Source organism: Pseudophryne corroboree, chromosome 9 (genome assembly GCF_028390025.1).
Source record: "Pseudophryne corroboree isolate aPseCor3 chromosome 9, aPseCor3.hap2, whole genome shotgun sequence".
Taxonomy (NCBI): Eukaryota; Metazoa; Chordata; class Amphibia; order Anura; family Myobatrachidae; genus Pseudophryne; species Pseudophryne corroboree.
The window spans coordinates 448,638,730-448,658,553 of record NC_086452.1 but is presented as its reverse complement, the minus strand read 5'-3'; the positions used below and the strand labels follow the sequence as shown (position 1 = coordinate 448,658,553).

Below are 19,824 nucleotides of genomic sequence, written 5' to 3'. Positions count from 1 at the left end.
TTTTTGTCCACGTCATTTTCCCCTTCTACAACCAGGATCAGGCACGTTCTATATCACAATTGTGCGTTCTTTCCCATATATTCGGGTGAGTTCTTCCTTTCTGCGCAACGATCAGCCTGGTGTAAGGACCCTTATCTGTCTGAGGACAGCTCTGGAAAATAGAACTTTCCCTGCAGTTCTCTGTTCTGTTCCATCTAGAGTAAGGTAATTAATGGAAGAAGTTTCCTGTAATAATAATTTAAAATAATAGCTTTTCTTAATTTATACCAAACATTTCTCCCAGTAGGATTCCCAGCATTTGCATTTACAGAAGAAAACACAAGATGCTAAAAAAATAAACAAATAAGAGATTAACAGAATAAATAAAAAGAGAGCGTTGGGTATTAAGACAAGTAGCGGCGCATTAATCTGACGCTTGGGTAAGCCGGTACGTCTCCAGTCTGGTAGAGAAGATTCATGGAGAGGAGGCCTCTCGGACTGTGCGAGGTAGCAAGTTCTAACGAGCAGGAGCCGCAGAGCCAGATCAAGCAGAGAAGATTGTAGGATGTTAATAGGTAATAAAAGTGTTAGTAGACCTTCATCTGTGGATCCAGGTGAGCTAATGGGACCATAGCTAATCAGAGATTGAAAACATTGAATGAGTTACGTTATGTGACCTGTATAGTGTTTTAGGCGCCCCCTAAACATTGTCACACCGAAACTGCCTAGAGTCACCTATCCTTAGCAACGTCCCCACTGGTGAGACATGCGGCAGGGATATCATTCCTGCGCGTTTCGTCGGCATTGATCCTAGGGGGTAGATTGAAGTTCAACTTGATACTCCGGAAATGTGGTGGCGGTAAAATTGTAAGGGTTGTGTCTGTACATAGCACTTTTTTTTTTTAAAGAGATATGTTTCTAGGGACTGTTTACGAACTTTGGAACCCGACTTAAAGAGACTGCTCTGCGGTGTAACGTAATTGAGGCAGAGATTCTAACAGGATGTGGCGCAGGTGAGACTGCGTGTATACCCCATATCCCCCAAAATTTTCCTTTTTAATTCAAGCGTCTACAGTTTGCTGCATTGGTGTGACGATCAACAAGTCACATGGGCAAATGCTCAGGGCTGCAGGCGTAGATCTCAGGACCAGCTGCTTCTCCCGTGGGCAGCTTTACGTGGCTTGCTTATGACTTAGTAGCCCCCAAGCATCTTCTTGTGCTAATCTCTGATGGAAAAACTGCAAATGTTGCTTATAAATATATTTTGTGATCAATGTGTACAATATAAAATATACGTCACAATATTAGATGGCGCTACTGTCTTTGTAAAATTAGTTCCTCTGAACAATAACAGACATTCACGAGAGCGAAGCTGCGGGCTGACGCTAGAATATTATAATCCGCTTTTATTTATCAGGCACGCAGGGGTTCTGTAGTGCTGTACAAAGGGATAAACCTGACAAAAGGACAGGCAATATATAAATGTACATAGATCCATAATTAGTGTGCCGTAATCTAATGCTTTGTATATGAGTAGGATACTTGTTTTTCCCCCCAGGAAAATGCTCTTTAGATCGCCCGTTACCCATACCCGTCACTGGGGGTCATTCCGAGTTGATCGTAGCTACAGCTACAATCAGGCACTCAGACATGCGGGGGGACGCCCTGCACAGGGCTAGTCCGCCCCGCATGTCAGTGCCGCCCCCCCCTTCCTGCAGAAATGCAAAAGCATCGTACAGCGGCGATGCTTTTGCAGTTGAGTAGTAACTCCTGGCCAGCGCAGCTCTTGCGGCTGGCCAGGAGAACCTCTTCGCTGCCCGGGTCGCAGCGGCTGCGTGTGACATCACCACGCAGCCGACGCGCCCCCCCCCCCCCCAACGGTCCGGCCACGCCTGCGTTAGCCAGACCTCGCCCCCTAAATGAGGGCTTAACGCCGCCGTCCAGCCCCCTCCCGCCCAGCGACGGCCTCTGCCTTTCAATCCGGCAGAGGCGATCGCTAGGCAATGACGGCATTCGGCCGTCTGGCATGCGCCGGCGCATTCGCAGTTACGACCCGATCGCTGCGATAAACTGCAGCAAGCGATCGAGTCGGAATGACCCCCACTGTACGTTGTGATTGTCCCGGTGGCGAGATGAGACCTCTGTGGGAACTCAGGAAAAGGCCCCATAGCATTTTATCATGTTCTTCATTCTACTAAATATGAACTGAAAAAGGAAAAACAACATGACTTTAAATGGTGTGTAATGTGCGCCCGTCGGGACCCCATTACTGTGCAAATTACCCAGAACCCCTTTATAAAGCACTTGGTTCCCAGTACGTGACACAGAGGTTAGCCGGGCACCAGTGAACGAGCTTGCGTTTTATAGTCTGGCATCCGACATGAAAGTGACGCCGGCAATTGGAAGCAATTTGCAGAACCGTTTGATGATTCTATTAATTATGGCACCAACAAACAGTGCTTGGGAAACGGTTTTGTTTTCTCGCATTCTTCTGTGATTGCTAGCAGCGAGAGCCAAGTCTGAGGGCCGGCCTCTCAGGGCTACCCTGAGCGTGGGCCATTGTGCTCTGTGCCTACACACCACTCATCCTTTTACAGCTCCAGCCAAATGAGCAATCCTCTCCGCTCTGCGAGCTGCCCGCCTGCTCCACAATTCACCTGCCTGGCTGTACGGCCACACATTCCTCTGCGGCAGCCGGGGAAAGGGTTAATGCCTGCAGTGGTTCCCCAGTTGTAGAGATTGCCTGGGGGGGTTATTGTGCAGTAGAATTCAATACAAATGGAACGGTCACTGTACTGGCGCGTTGTTATATTCTGTTGTGCTCACCAGAGATGGAGTGTGTCACTCTTATTAAATGATGCAAAAAACTGATCCACTCAACAGATAATGGGGGTTATTCTGACCCGTTCGCTTGCTGCTTTTTGTCGTAGCCGAACAACGGGTCCCTACTGCGCATGCATGTGGCGCATGCCAGACGGCCGAAGGCCGTAGCAGGGCTGCGATCGCCTCTGCCTGATTGACGGCCAGAGGCGATCGCTGGGAGGGAGCGGAATGGCGGCATTTGGCCGCTGTTTCGTGGGAGCGGTCCGGCCAATGCAGGCGTGGCCGGACCGTATGGGGGGGGGGGCCGCAGTGGCTGCGTGACGTCACACGCAGCCACTGCGGGCCGGGGAGCGATGAGTAGCTCCCGGCCAGCACGCTAAAGCTGCACTGGCCAGGAGCTATTGCTGAAGTGCAAAGGCATCGCCGCTGTGCGATGCCTTTGCACTTCTGCGGGGGGGGGGGCTGGCACTGACATGCGGGGCGGACTAGCCCTGTGCTGGGCGTCCCCCCGCATATCAGTGTGAATGATCGTAGCTGTGCTAAATTTAGCGCCGCTACGATCAACTCGGAATAACCCTCTATATTACTTTAACCCATCAGTAATCTACAAATTGTTCCCTCTGCAGGCTGATTGCATATATCTTTCTCGGCCGTAGAGCTTGCTCACTCCAGGTGAAATCACATGACTGAGGTGATGCTCAATACCTTCCAAGTATCCTAATTTTGTCAAGTCCCGATTTGAGGGCTCTGTCCCAATCAGGTTGGCCAGAGCAGTGAGAAATGGGTTCATATTGTACTGCTGCACCCTGCAGTGAGCTGGTAGTTGGAAGTGAGCGGAGGGGGGATTTTTCGGCACTAGACAGTCATCCGTTGGGGGGGTATGCGGTCTTTAGGTCGACAGTAAAAAAAGTTGAACGTCAATAGGTCAACCACTATTGGTCGACATGTATTCGGTCAACATAGTCAAAAGGTAGACATGCGTTTTTCAGAATTTTTTACATTTTTATAACTTTTTCATACTTTTCCATCCACGTGGAATGGTAACCTGTCCCGAGCGCAGCGGTAGGGGAACGAAGCACCTTGCCCGAAGCAATTAATTTGGGGGTCCATGTGCTCCCATTTTAAAATTGACACTCTAAAAACCTAGAAAAACTTGTGTCGACATTTTGCTCGTGTCGACTTTTTTTTTACTATCAATCTAATGAACCATACCCCTTTGTGGCATGGTCTCTCCGCCCGTCCAGATCCACTGAGTTGACATGTTGGAAGATCGATATGTAAAATTGGGGGGGGGGGGGGGGGAGGGTGTTGGGAGCGCCTGAGGATGTTTGTCTTGTAGGAGCGCAGCGCAGGGATGCGTTGTCGTTACAGGGACTGGAGGCGTCCTAGTGCTTTATATGTGTTTGAGTATTTTCCGTTTATATTTAAATATCGCACTACAAATCTTTTAAGCATATTTCTAAGGTATTTTGCTCTTATGTCTACACGGTACTTGTGTGTGACGTCCACTGATATCTCCGCCTATTGTGGGGGTTGGGTCTGCTGTGATTTTCAAACCAATATATAGCGTTTTGATGTTGGTAGTCGGCGATATTGCTTTTGTTAGGTTTACGTCCTTGTTTTATTTTACTTTTGTTTATTTTATTTTTACAAACCGTGACTCTGTAAAACAAATTGTACAATACAAATGAGTTATAAGACCTGGTTTACACAAATGAACGTCACATTCTTTGCTTTGACTGAATCCTTGGTCATAAACATTTTTTTTTGAGGTGGTGTGTGGGAGGGGGGGGGGGGGTGGGGGGTTCACTACAAGACTCATAATTGCTTACTAATTGCTGCATTATAGCACTTGTTATCTGATGTAATACACCGTGCATCCTGATTACTTGATCATATTACACACACAGAAAGCTTCAGGCGTATTTGTGCCTGCGACGTGTTGGTCACACACCTAGGTAGGCAGAATATTGTGTTTCTGCCTGTGACACAAACTCCTCGGAATTAAATCCGCTGCAAAAATAAAGTAATTGTTCAGCGGAAACAAAAAAAATGAAAAAAAAAATCTATTAATGTTTCCTCTGACGGAGCGGCACAGCCAGAACTTAATTAATGGCAGAGATATTTCACTGTGTATGCGAGCCCGCACAGCCATTGTTCGGCAGAGATTAAACCGTAATGTAAGTTAAACAAGACTTCCATCTAAAAATACTCGTCAGCTCCAGCTATTAAGTAGCCGATGTCTTCTTCAGTGACAGATCTATTTCCCTTCATTTCCTTGCACTCAAGGAACGCGGGCACGTATCGAGTAACGCGAGAATTCCACGGAGAGAGATGGAAATCAGATTGCAGCAATGTCTGGCTCTCCAGGAGCTCGCTCTAACGCGGTCCACAGACCTCCTGGCACCACAGAGAAAAGAGAGCGCTCACTACCGTTTTGTCAGGTTATGATGCCAGTCACCTGACGACGGGGCGGAAAAAGAGACACCAGAACCGGAGGGTTTGGGACCAGATGATCAGCCCACATACATACAGGTGTCCATTTTGCACCTTAAGTTCAGCTAAGCTTCAACGTATACGCTACTGAACATACGGCCCATCAGCTGCTGTGGAACTACATAACCCAGCATGCCCTGTTTTGCTATTAGGGTATGCATATGGAGGGCCTATGTTGAATACCCCCACTCTGTGTTCCTCAGTGTCCGGTGTCAGGCACTGCATACATTGTGCTGGGAGGGCAAAGCTTTGCCCCTACTCTCAGCCACACTTCCCTACTAGCCAGGCCCGCGTTCCGGAGATGCGGATACGGGGTAAGGAAAGGTGGAGGCTGGATGATGTGATTTGTGCCATTATTTGGGTAGGGTAGGGTGTGAATTGCCTCACCGCGGCTCTACTCATATCGGGGCGATGCAGAATGTAATGGAAGCTAGGCATCATTACACCTGCATTGCGTGCAGAGAAATAAATGCGGATATTCGCCAGCGTGCTGCGTTGTCTGATCTCTGCAGCAGGACCTCCCCCTGTCTGTAGGCTGCGTTATCTGTGCCACCTGCGGCCGCCCTATTCCTGGTGCCGGAGATCCGCCTGAGAACAGGAGTAATTATGTGTACACTCAACACTGCATAGCCCGCAGTTCTGTTCGCGAGCCCACTCTAAACTAGGGATGGACTCGGAATCTGATGGTTACCAACATCGAATTGCTGGAATCCGAGGATTGCCAGCCATCGGATGCAGCTTTCCGATACCCATCTGATGGCAGACTATTCTTTTTTCAGCTGCGGACAGGCTCGGACTGGCCCACAGGTGTACAGGGGAAACAACCGGTAGGCCCCACTGCCTGGGGGGCCCTCCTCCTCTAGGGATCAGGTTCTAGACTGTGCACTTGAATTATATGTTATGCATATGTTACCTTATAATGCACAGGATTATGATGTATTCTCCACAGTACATTGCTGTCATTAATCTGGCACATTATCATGTATGCACTAGCATTAATTACTATATAAATTATCAAGGAGTTCAGACCAGGTACTCTATAATGGTTAGCCAAACCTCTGTGGTGGCTGGTCACACCCCCTTTGGTGGCTGGCCACACCTCTAACCATGGCCCCCTACCACTGCATACCCCCGGTGGGCCCTTCATGCTCCAGTCCGACACTGGCTGCGAACACCTGGATGTGGTGTCTGTAGCTCAGCTAGTGCGATGCCATTCGATGCCAGGCTTCCGATGTCCATCCCTACTCTAAACCTAGTCTACATGTGCACGCTTCATTACCGCCCAATTATGCCATTACAGCCGCAAGTGGAGATGCAACCTGTAGCTGCATACGCTGAGTTCCGGAGCTTGCGCAGTGTGAAATATACAGATGCAAAACTGACTCGCATTCAGCTCTCAATCAGCCCCGTGGCGTTCATAGGGATGAGTGAGGATTGATGGAATGATACATTTTGCACCATTAAGTGTGCAGGGGAAAGTGTATGATGGCGCAAATTGTGTCGTCATCTCCCTGACCGCAGAAGCTTGGAGGAGATGACACAGTTTCCACCAGTCTTCCACTTTCACACCCGTCATGCGGTGGGTACTTCCTTTTCGGGAAAAATGTTCTTCCTTCTCACGCGAATCCAGGACATGTTTTACTGTCACCCTTAGCATCAGCTAGGTGATGGCGGACAGGACTGCGCTTCAGTTTGTCCTCATATTTTAAGATTGGCGGCCACCAATCACATTGATTTGAAATAATTTGATTTGGTCTTGGACCATCAGCCCGTGGCACCCCTGCAAGTGCCCCACGGCGCCCAGTTTGGGGACCCCCTGTCTTAGAGCAGTTGTACGATCCAACTAATGATTTCACCATGCAGCTGTGTCACATTGGGGGTCATTCCGAGTTGATCGCTAGCTGCATTCGATGAGGCAAAAAAAAGGCACTTCTGTGTATGCGGTGCAGTGCGCACGCGCGTCATACTTTTACAACGGCCGATGTAGTTTCACACAGGTTCTAGCGAAGCTTTTCAGTCGCACTGCTGACCGCAGAGTGATTGACATGAAGTGGGCGTTTCTGGGTGTCAACTGACCGTTTTCAGGGAGTGTTTGAAAAAACGCAGGCGTGCCAGGAAAAACACAGGCGTAGCTGGGCGAATGCAGGGTGTGTTCGTGACGTCAAAACAGGAACTGAATAGTCTGAAGTGATCGCAAGCGCTGAGTAGGTTTTGAGCTACTCCGAAACTGCACAAAAAAACTTTGTAGCCGCTCTGCGATCCTTTCGTTCGCACTTCTGCTAAGCTAAAATACACTCCCAGTGGGAGGCGGCTTAGCGTTTGCACAGCTGCTAAAAACTGCTAGCGAGCGAACAACTCGGAATGACCACCCATTGTCACTGAATCTTTAAATCATTGTTAATCATCAATAGACGTTATTGTGTTTTGACTTAAAAAATTTGATACTTGATTTAAAATGAAAATATACTGTATGTATGTGCGTGTGTGTGTGTATGTATGTATGTGTATATATATATATACATATATTTGCTTTTCACAAATAGTGTTTTCCTGCAGAAGTAACTATCACTAAAGCTGCAGACACATCTTGGCATGGACAGAACTATGGGAAGACAATCTGTAATCTGTTTTCTGTGCATACTTTGCAATCGGTGCAAATTATAGTCTAGAATTTTATCTTGCAAAGTCAAAACATTTTACGAGGGAGGAGGTGGAAAACAAGGGGGGGGGGGGAGTGTAGTGGGCTTCATTAGCATATAGGGGTTAACTGGCGTTTGTTTTCTTACACATCTAACGCTACCTGCAAGGACACAGGACGCCTCTACCCTTACAAGCAGCCACCAATACCCCCTTCATGTCTCCGTAATTGAGCAAATCACCTGGGTTCGTAGACCTCCTGTCTCCAGCAAATCGTGACCATCGGAATCTTTTGTCATGTGCTGGAATAGGAATGCCTATCAGAGTTTCACTATGAGGGCACAGAGGCTGATTAAGTGTTTGAGATAAGGTCATGCGACACCGCAGGTTTAAAAATACCAGCAGCGAGACTGGCCCTCCGTCTACAGGCTCCCGTTTCGGAGCACTGACATGACAGCGGCACCGTATACGCTTCTTGGGTTCTGTCTTGTGCTATCGGAAAAAGAAGAGGAGAGCGTCCAAGACTCTGCTCTCTGACCCGCCTGCTCCCGGGCTCTGTCTGCTCCGAGGCAGCGCTGCAATACTAGACGGACGCTGCGCCTTATCACGTCTCTCTGTTGATAGTGCAATGGAGAAACAATACAGCACCCGGTTAGAAGGAAGATTAATGATATTGAAAGTAACACGAGAAAGCAGCCCAAACAACCAGCTTGTTTTAAGAAAGGCAGCGCCATCCCTAACGCGCGAGCCGCAGCACAGTCACGTTCACCCGTATACTGTACAGTTACGTTTCACCAGCGTAAATGGATGTGACATGAAACAGGATTGCGAGGAAAGATGGCGCATTTACTGGCGCACAGAGGTGACTGCAGGGAGCCGCCATGATTGTGGTGCGACAGCGGCCTTTCAGCTGCGCAGAAACATCACGTACAAATCGCATTACTTAGCTGCTCTTCTTGTATTGGAAGTTATACCTGCGAGTTTGTGAATGTTACAGGATTCCAGGACCCGATTCATAGATGGACGTGGAACGCACAGAAGCTGTGTCGGAAGGCGCAGACCCTGGTCTTACCACACCATAAAAATTGAGTTAACCACTTTCCCGTTTTGTGAAACGTTTCCTGTTGCCACCCCCACATGGCTGCAGACTGTCCCTCCGCTGACGTCTGCAGCCGCACTGCGTCGGACGATGCAGGACCCGGTCTGCACACGCGCAGTACAGGTCATGTGCACATCCGGAGATGTACGTAAGCCATCAGGTCTGTGTACATCTCTGTAATAGGCCCTTAATACGGATTTAGCTTGTGGTTTCATGTTTGGTGGCACTTTAAGTGGGATGTAGTTATGTGACCGGTCCCAGTACCGATGCCTACATCCGGGTGGTCTTCAGTATGCCGGCTGTCGGGATCCCGGCGCACAGTATACCGGCGCCGGGATCCCGACAGCCGATATACCGACACTTATTCTCCCTCGTGGGGGTCCACGACCCCCCTGGAGGGAGAATAAAACAGTGTGGCGCGCGTAGCGCGCCACCGTGCCCGCAGCGTGGCGAGTGAAGCGAGCCCGCAAGGGGCTCATTTGCGCTCGCCACACTGTCGGTAAGCCGGCGGTCGGGCTCCCGGCGCCAGTATGCTGGTCGCCGGGAGCCCGACCACCGGCAAACCGTACTACACCCCCTACATCCTGCACCCTCAAAATCCTGACAGTCGGCATGCCGACTAACAGGGACTATTTCCACTGGGTATGGGTCGTTGGGTCGACCCAACTTAGGTCGACATGTGCTAGGTCGACAGGTAATAAGGTCGCCATTCGTTTTTGGAGTGTTTTTGGTGTTGTTTTCTGCGTAAAGTGACAGGGAACCACAATTAGTGCACCGTGTCCCCTTGCATGCTTTGGGCAAGGTGCCACGCTCTGCTACCGCATCGCTCGGCACAGGTTACCATTCCAAATGTAGTCCACGTAGATCATAAAGTATGAAAAAATTTAAAAAAAATTACATTTTTAAAAAAAACCTCATGTCGACCTTTTGACCTGTCAACATAATGCTAATGTCGACCTTCAATGTTTGACCTAATGACCGTATCCCTTTCCACTCCTGTGTGTCCACGACACCCATAGAGTGGGAATAGAACCTATGGCAAGCGCAGTGATCCACCGAGCCCGCAATGGGCTTCGTTGCGCTCGTCTCCCGCCAGCATTCCAATCCCCGTGATCCCGGCTTCAGTATGGTGACCGGCGGGATCCTAAGCGCCGGTCACCCATACCCAACCCCTTTTTGCAGCTCATGCAGAACCACATTGGGATAAACCGGAAACAACCTTTACCTTTATGACCACTGAGACGTGACCGTGATAATTGTGTCCTATATCTTATTATCAAATTGTTTTGTCAAATTTTGTGATAAATCTTTATTTTACAGTTATTATATAAAGGAATTAGGGCCAGATGTACTAAGCCTTAAAAAGTGATAAAGTGGAGAGTGATAAACTATCAGCCAATCAGCTCCTAACTGGCACAGCCTGTAACATGGCAGCTAGGAGCTGATCTGACTGGCGTATTAACACCGCACACGCCGAATTTGGGTGTGGTATGTTAGGTAGATTAGACTTGGGTCAACAGTGTCTAGGTCGACCACTATTGGTCGACAGTAAGTAGGTCAACAGGGACTCTAGACCGACATTTACTAGGTCGAAATGAGAAAAGGTCAACATACGTTTTTTTTCTTCTTTTTCTGGTGCCGTTTTCTCTGTACAGTCATTCAGGCGGGATGTCCGCCGGTCACATAACTACATCCCGATTTTATATCACAATTTCCAACTTTCTCGCCTTCTGTTTCTCTGTATTTTGCAATTTAAAAAAAAATAAAAAAATTATTTTTTAAATAAATGAATAAAAGTAACGTTTTATTCCTAGGTGCACCACATAATGACAAATCTTTTTTTTTTCTGTGTTGCATGTATATTACTATTTGTCGTGTGGTAGCACACCCCGTGTTACAGTGCTGGTACATGTTGACATAAAATAAGGGCGTCCTCTCTTTTTTCCCCCAGACAATATCCTGTGCGATTGGCATTTTCCATATTTCCTGTAACGAGCAGGACCCTTTCTCCTCATGTGCTTTTCCTTCTCTTATATTATCGTCTAGTTCAGTGTATCCCAACCTTGGTCCTCTGGGCACACTAACAGTCCAGGTTTTTATGGTTAAATCAACATAATGAGCTGCTAATTAAGTCACCTTTGTTCAAAACATGGATATCACTAAAACCTGCACTGTTAGTATGCCTTGAGGACTGAGTCTGGTGTCTGATGGCAGTGTGATGTCACCTGAGTTGTGGCCACTCTAGAGACCTGAAAATGTGAGGACGAAGGTGACACAGCAATTAAACCTTAAGCCAATGCAGAAAGACTAAAGTTTAACATTTTATGTAAAGTGCACTATTTAAGGATAGAGTGTCTTTAAGACCAATTTTTGCTTCTGTGCAAGCTAAAACCACCTGGTATTTTAACTAGTATGTATAATAAACTCTTGTGAACTTTATGTATAATTGGCTTTTAAATACGGTATTTATTGTGCAGTTGTTGGCAAGTAGTGCCGGCCTGTGGATCCCTAGAGATAGCATGTACCGCTGTATCACAATGTAAGAAGATAGATCATTACCCTGTTAGGTCCATTTCTCCCGAGCTATTGTAATGAGGGGGTTTTGGAAGAGGCACATGTAGATTTTTGGGACTTGTATTTGGTTCTGGTTTAGGATCAGTTCCCGGTCTTGAGGTTGAGTTACCGTTTAAGTCAAATTTTCTAAACTCTTGTTTTGCAGATGGTCTAAAGCCAGAGACTAAGCAGATTCTTGGGTCCTCTTCTAAAAAGAAATCTAGGGCTGGTAAAGGAGATGCAGAACCGGCCAAGGAAGAAGAAACCAAAACGGACAGTCAGCCTGTACTCATCACCTTGTGGTTCAAACGATACGTGTTTGACCCTCAGAAGAAGATGATCCAGTCGTGAAGCAAGTCCTCTTGGCCTTAACTGTAAGGGGGAAGGGTATCATCTGTAGTCTCAACTGGTTCTTGATGGACTCGAAGTGCAATTGGTATCGTCCACAACTATGGTTGTGATATTTTGAATGTCATCATGAATGGCCTTATCTTCATTATTTTTTATTTTATTTTTATAGAAAAATAAATAGTAATTTTATGGGGTTTAACATTAGAAAAGAAATACAATGTAAAACGTATGGTCCGGGCTTAGATTGGTAATTGATGCCGAAATAACTTTATCAAAAGAAATTTACGCATTACATACAGAAACTTAATTTAAACACTGGCCAGCTGTTGAGGGGCCGAGACCGTAATAATGCGTTGCATTCTTTCAGAAGGATAAACGAATCTACGATACTGGGTCTGACGTATATTTCTCCTTCAAGTCTCTAGTTTTTATTTTGAGAGATAATTTGTGATGTTTTTTAGAATATAATTAAAAAAAATAAAACCAGATTGCACAGATTTTGTCTTACAATGGTGGAATTATTATTATTATTGTTTTTTTTAATAAACCACTAGAATACCTGCTGAGTCTGTCTGCAGCCATTTGCTTGCATAGAGAGGATACAGGTAGAAAGCACCAGACATTAGGCCTTGCCCTGAAGACATGGATGGAATATTATGGCAATTTAGTTTGGCCAACTTTAAAACTAACCGTTCACCCAATACGAGTTTGTATGAAGAACGTAAATGTAAAATTCCTGGCGAGACCCTGAGGGCATACCAAACGGCTTCTGCTTTCGGCAATAATTTTATTTCTAAACCAAAGCCAGTAAATACTCATTTAAGTTGACTGTGCAGAAAAATCCAGAATGTGTCACATCGTAGACAAAGTAAGTAAAATACTACATATATATGTTGGCTTATGTCGTTTCTCTTTTGCTGGTGTTGGACCTTAATGTGCACCTGTCTCGTACACACGGGAGTCAGCCAGATCCTGGTGAGCTGATGAGGCCAATTCTCAGCAATATTTATATATCCCAGAGAAAGGCTGCATCCACAGTGAGTAAGCAGTGGATACCCATTACATGCCATATTATATAATACTGCCAGACTAATAGTTCTAGAGTTGAATGTAATATACCTTCTTAATTTCTGGTGATGCACCAAATATGGCAACATGCAATGAACAACTCTTGCTTCATGGATAAAACAATTATCTGCCACACTCTTGTTGGGTGGTGTGCAAATTACTATGCTACAGAACATTGTTACACTGCATAGCTGACATGCAATGTTATAAACAGGGGAAAAAATTAAATTGTGTGTATATATAGGGTATCTTCAGGGGCGCCTGTTGTACATGCAGATTTTGTTGGTAACCGATTGGCTTCAATACAAATGGTATCTTTATACAACCACTGACCTTGCAAACAATTTATTTAATACATGATTTTAAAACATTAAAAATAGTTTTTCAATCCATACAATACATTAGCAGAATGCTTTCTTTAGTTGACAGTCTATCTTGTAGATCCAAATTTTTTCGCTAACATCGGATCTAGCAACCCGCACATCATCCAACGCGTTTCGTCAATGCAGACTGCAGCAGGGGTGTCTGTTCTCTGAATCACACTGTTCTTACTGTGTGTTCACGTGGGGACTAATTTCTCTATGCCCATGGACCGATTAGGTTGTTCTTTGAATGACTCATCTCTTCTAAGGAAAAGATCTTTTATGCCTTTTCAAATTATCCTCTTGATATATTAAAGAATAAAGTACAATGTGCTTTTATGTCAGTCTGTATTAACTGTAGCTCTGATCAGAAGTAACAATCTTTAACAAGCTCCTCTCTCCTGTTCTTTCCCTCCAGCAGTCCAGGTGGCAATATCATAGTATCCCCATCTGGCAGAGGACCATCCTCAAGGAGGAGAGCGGACCCGGCGGAGAGTTGTTGGAGCGACTCTTTCCAATATGCGTGTAAGATGCTGTTAGGAAAGATCACTCAAAAACAATGTAGTAAGACTATAAAAATAAAATAAAAAAGCTTAGGGCTGCCAAACGCAGCAGCCCTGTGACCATGGTCCGACTCCTGCCGCACCAAACAAAAAACTGATTTGCCTGAGCCAGTGGGTGGGGATATATGGACGAGCCCGTTTCATCCTGGGAGGACTGAAAGCTTGTGATCGTTTGGTGCCAATCCGCTGTCACTCCATCATATCCCATTGTTATCCTGTGGATAACCTGTGGACCCAGCCGGAGAAAAAAGTATTTGCACTAAAAGGCACAAGCGCAGTATTGGTAACACACATATATTGAGATTATATATATATATATATATATATATATATATATATATATAAATGCAGAAGATTGCTGGCACTCTCAGAGACTTGCAAAAACGACACAGATGCTGTAGTTTAAGGTCAACGTTTCAGGGCCTTGCCCTTTTATCAAGACTAACTAAACAGACATAATAAAAATAAATTTATACTTTACCGATAACACCTCGTGTGCAGACGACCGCCGCTCTCCGGGAGACCCGCTGACGTCATGGGCGCGCGCCGGCGACCCGGCGTCTCCAGGGGGCGTGGCAAGGAAAATGTGTAACCCATCACCATGGGAACAAATGTAAGGGCGCTGGAGAGGGACATAAAGAATAAACATGCAAAATGAAATGCACAAGGAAGCAGCATTGCTGTGCAGCAAATAAGGGATAGTAACAATATTGTTGAAGTTATGATAATGAGGATGAACAATCAGCATAGTATGGATATACACACAAATGTGTCAGCAAATAAGGATATGCATAAGAGAGTAATAAAAATGAGGAGAATAATCCTTAAAGTAGGCTATGCAGTAAGAGCTATAAGCAGAAATTACTTATTTATAAAAAGCAAGTGTATGACAGCATATCGTTCAAGCCAAACGGTTTAACTGTTTGGAGAGTATGGATCCAGCGGGCTTCTCTCTGTAGCAGAAGGCGACCACGATTACCCCCTCGGGCATTATCTGGGATTCCGTCAATCATCTTATATCGGATGGAGGCAAGGTTATGATGAAAATCTTTAAAATGACGGGCAACGGGTTGGTCAGACCCACGTCCCTCCAGGGCGGCCCGTATACTGGAGCGGTGTAACGCAATGCGCTCCTTAAACTGTCGTATCGTCTTGCCAATGTAAAGCAACCCACAAGGGCATTTGATGTAATAGATGACGTACCGACTGGAACAGGTAAACGATTGAGTAATGTTAAATTTTTTGCCAGATCTAGGGTGGAAAAAAGAGTCGCCGGTTTCCAGGCTGCTACACGTAGTGCAGCCTAAGCACTTGTAGTTACCTGCCTTACGCGAAAGGAAATGCATCGGCACTGTAGATTTCATCTTTGAGATGTCGTTGTGGACCATAATGTCCTTAATGTTTTTACCTCTGCGGAATGAGGGTAAAATCCTAGACTTGCTCAGTCTCGGCAGCTGTTTATCATGTGAAATGATGGGCCATAGACGTTTTGCTGTTTTCATGGCTGTTTTGCTGGAAGGAGAGAAGTCTTGAGGCCAAGGAATTCGGTCCTGTGGCTGCCTTTTAATGGTGGTCTCTAAGAGAGTCCTGCGGTCCTGCAACAGTGCTCTCTCCTTCGCTTTCTTCAGGTAATGCCATTGGTATCCCCTATTGAGGAATTTACGTGACATCTGGTCTATATGGAAGATGGCATCCTGGCGGTCACTACAGATGCGTAGGATTCTGATGAATTGAGAGTACGGTAAGCCCCACTTTAAAGCTGGCGGGTGATAGCTAGCTGCATGCAGGGAAGTATTCCTATCTGTTGGTTTCACAAATAGAGAAGTATGGAGCCTATGTGCCTCATCTTGTCTGATAGAAACATCCAGGTAGTTGATTTGCTCAAAACTGGTGGTGAAGGTGAATTTGATGGATGAGTCCATGGAATTGATATCTTGCATGGCCTTAATAAAGTTGTCCTCCGAATCATCCCATAATATGAAGATATCATCGATGTAGCGAAAATAGGCCTTGATTTTGTGTGCTACAGTCGGATTTGACAGAAACAGATCTTGTTCCACCTCACACATGAATAGATTGGCTAGGCTCGGAGCCACACAGGACCCCATTGCGCATCCAGACATTTGTAGGTAGATGCGACCATCGAACATAAAGTAATTGCGGGTCAGGGTCAGTTCAAGCAGTTGGATGAAAAAATTGATATCAGGGCCAGTGTAATTGATATTACACGAAATGGCCCTCTTGATGGCCTGAAGGCCGCGTTGGTGCGGAATGTTGGTATAAAGACTGACCACGTCAACCGTGCACATCAAGAGTCTCTCTGGGAGTGGGGTGAGGGTGGCCAACTTAGACAGAAAAGCTGTGGTATCCTTGAGGCAGGTAGTCTGACCTTGTACCACAGGTTGGAGAAAATGGTCCAAATACTTGGACACCATATAATACAGGGAGTCACGGGCAGCGATTATCGGACGCCCAGGGGGGCTAACAGGATTTTTATGGAGCTTGGGTATGGTGTAAAGCACCGGGGTAATAGGCAATCCTGTCTAAGTGCTTCTGTCACCTTATTGTCGATAATATGCTCCGTGTTTGCTTGCTGGAGAATGTCATCCAGCTCCCTTTTATATGCAATCGTGGGGTCATTAGGTAATAATGAGTATGTGGCACCGTCCTGGAGTTGGGAATAGATTTCACTTTTGTATGTCGTGAGGTCCTGAACGACCACGCCCCCGCCTTTGTCAGCGGGACGTATGACTATGTCAGAGTAAGTACCCAGATTCTTCAAAGCTTCGTACTCGGGCTTGCTGAGATTGATCATATTGACAAGCAACATGTCCCCTTTAAGGGCAATCTCAGCAAGCCCGAGTACGAAGCTTTGAAGAATCTGGGTACTTACTCTGACATAGTCATACGTCCCGCTGACAAAGGCGGGGGCGTGGTCGTTCAGGACCTCACGACATACAAAAGTGAAATCTATTCCCAACTCCAGGACGGTGCCACATACTCATTATTACCTAATGACCCCACGATTGCATATAAAAGGGAGCTGGATGACATTCTCCAGCAAGCAAACACGGAGCATATTATCGACAATAAGGTCACAGAAGCACTTAGACAGGATTGGCCTATTACCCCGGTGCTTTACACCATACCCAAGCTCCATAAAAATCCTGTTAGCCCCCCTGGGCGTCCGATAATCGCTGCCCGTGACTCCCTGTATTATATGGTGTCCAAGTATTTGGACCATTTTCTCCAACCTGTGGTACAAGGTCAGACTACCTGCCTCAAGGATACCACAGCTTTTCTGTCTAAGTTGGCCACCCTCACCCCACTCCCAGAGAGACTCTTGATGTGCACGGTTGACGTGGTCAGTCTTTATACCAACATTCCGCACCAACGCGGCCTTCAGGCCATCAAGAGGGCCATTTCGTGTAATATCAATTACACTGGCCCTGATATCAATTTTTTCATCCAACTGCTTGAACTGACCCTGACCCGCAATTACTTTATGTTCGATGGTCGCATCTACCTACAAATGTCTGGATGCGCAATGGGGTCCTGTGTGGCTCCGAGCCTAGCCAATCTATTCATGTGTGAGGTGGAACAAGATCTGTTTCTGTCAAATCCGACTGTAGCACACAAAATCAAGGCCTATTTTCGCTACATCGATGATATCTTCATATTATGGGATGATTCGGAGGACAACTTTATTAAGGCCATGCAAGATATCAATTCCATGGACTCATCCATCAAATTCACCTTCACCACCAGTTTTGAGCAAATCAACTACCTGGATGTTTCTATCAGACAAGATGAGGCACATAGGCTCCATACTTCTCTATTTGTGAAACCAACAGATAGGAATACTTCCCTGCATGCAGCTAGCTATCACCCGCCAGCTTTAAAGTGGGGCTTACCGTACTCTCAATTCATCAGAATCCTACGCATCTGTAGTGACCGCCAGGATGCCATCTTCCATATAGACCAGATGTCACGTAAATTCCTCAATAGGGGATACCAATGGCATTACCTGAAGAAAGCGAAGGAGAGAGCACTGTTGCAGGACTCTCTTAGAGACCACCATTAAAAGGCAGCCACAGGACCGAATTCCTTGGCCTCAAGACTTCTCTCCTTCCAGCAAAACAGCCATGAAAACAGCAAAACGTCTATGGCCCATCATTTCACATGATAAACAGCTGCCGAGACTGAGCAAGTCTAGGATTTTACCCTCATTCCGCAGAGGTAAAAACATTAAGGACATTGTGGTCCACAACGACATCTCAAAGATGAAATCTACAGTGCCGATGCATTTCCTTTCGCGTAAGGCAGGTAACTACAAGTGCTTAGGCTGCACTACGTGTAGCAGCCTGGAAACCGGCGACTCTTTTTTCCACCCTAGATCTGGCAAAAAATTTAACATTACTCAATCGTTTACCTGTTCCAGTCGGTACGTCATCTATTACATCAAATGCCCTTGTGGGTTGCTTTACATTGGCAAGACGATACGACAGTTTAAGGAGCGCATTGCGTTACACCGCTCCAGTATACGGGCCGCCCTGGAGGGACGTGGGTCTGACCAACCCGTTGCCCGTCATTTTAAAGATTTTCATCATAACCTTGCCTCCATCCGATATAAGATGATTGACGGAATCCCAGATAATGCCCGAGGGGGTAATCGTGGTCGCCTTCTGCTACAGAGAGAAGCCCGCTGGATCCATACTCTCCAAACAGTTAAACCGTTTGGCTTGAACGATATGCTGTCATACACTTGCTTTTTATAAATAAGTAATTTCTGCTTATAGCTCTTACTGCATAGCCTACTTTAAGGATTATTCTCCTCATTTTTATTACTCTCTTATGCATATCCTTATTTGCTGACACATTTGTGTGTATATCCATACTATGCTGATTGTTCATCCTCATTATCATAACTTCAACAATATTGGCCCTCATTCCGAGTTGTTCGCTCGGTATTTTTCATCGCATCGCAGTGAAAATCCGCTTAGTACGCATGCGCAATGTTCGCACTGCGACTGCGCCAAGTAACTTTACTATGAAGATAGTATTTTTACTCACGGCTTTTTCTTCGCTCCGGCGATCGTAATGTGATTGACAGGAAATGGGTGTTACTGGGCGGAAACACGGCGTTTCAGGGGCGTGTGGCTGAAAACGCTACCGTTTCCGGAAAAAACGCAGGAGTGGCCGGGGAAACGGTGGGAGTGCCTGGGCGAACGCTGGGTGTGTTTGTGACGTCAACCAGGAACGACAAGCACTGAACTGATCGCACAGGCAGAGTAAGTCTGGAGCTACTCTGAAACTGCTAAGTAGTTAGTAATCGCAATATTGCGAATACATCGGTCGCAATTTTAAGAAGCTAAGATTCACTCCCAGTAGGCGGCGGCTTAGCGTGTGTAACTCTGCTAAATTCGCCTTGCGACCGATCAACTCGGAATGAGGGCCATTGTTACTATATCTTATTTGCTGCACAGCAATGCTGCTTCCTTGTGCATTTCATTTTGCATGTTTATTCTTTATGTCCCTCTCCAGCGCCCTTACATTTGTTCCCATGGTGATGGGTTACACATTTTCCTTGCCACGCCCCCTGGAGACGCCGGGTCGCCGGCGCCAGCGCGCGCCCATGACGTCAGCGGGTCTCCCGGAGAGCGGCGGTCGTCTGCACACGAGGTGTTATCGGTAAAGTATAAATTTATTTTTATTATGTCTGTTTAGTTAGTCTTGATAAAAGGGCAAGGCCCTGAAACGTTGACCTTAAACTACAGCATCTGTGTCGTTTTTGCAAGTCTCTGAGAGTGCCAGCAATCTTCTGCATTTATACTTCTCAGCTCTGACTGACGCAGGGCACCGGAGCAATTTGTATATACGCTTACTGGGAGTG

General features: G+C 46.3%; 1 protein-coding gene across 1 annotated transcript in view; it reads left to right on the top strand.

Moving 5' to 3' along the window:
- Positions 1–12,435, top strand: part of EEFSEC (eukaryotic elongation factor, selenocysteine-tRNA specific) — a 222,087-nt gene extending 209,652 nt beyond the window's left edge. The window contains exon 7 of the mRNA XM_063941172.1: positions 11,754–12,435. Within this exon, the coding sequence (XP_063797242.1) occupies positions 11,754–11,938 (185 nt within the window). The 3' untranslated portion in view covers positions 11,939–12,435. The remainder of the gene's footprint in view (positions 1–11,753) is intronic.
- The last annotated feature ends 7,389 nt before the right edge of the window (positions 12,436–19,824 follow it).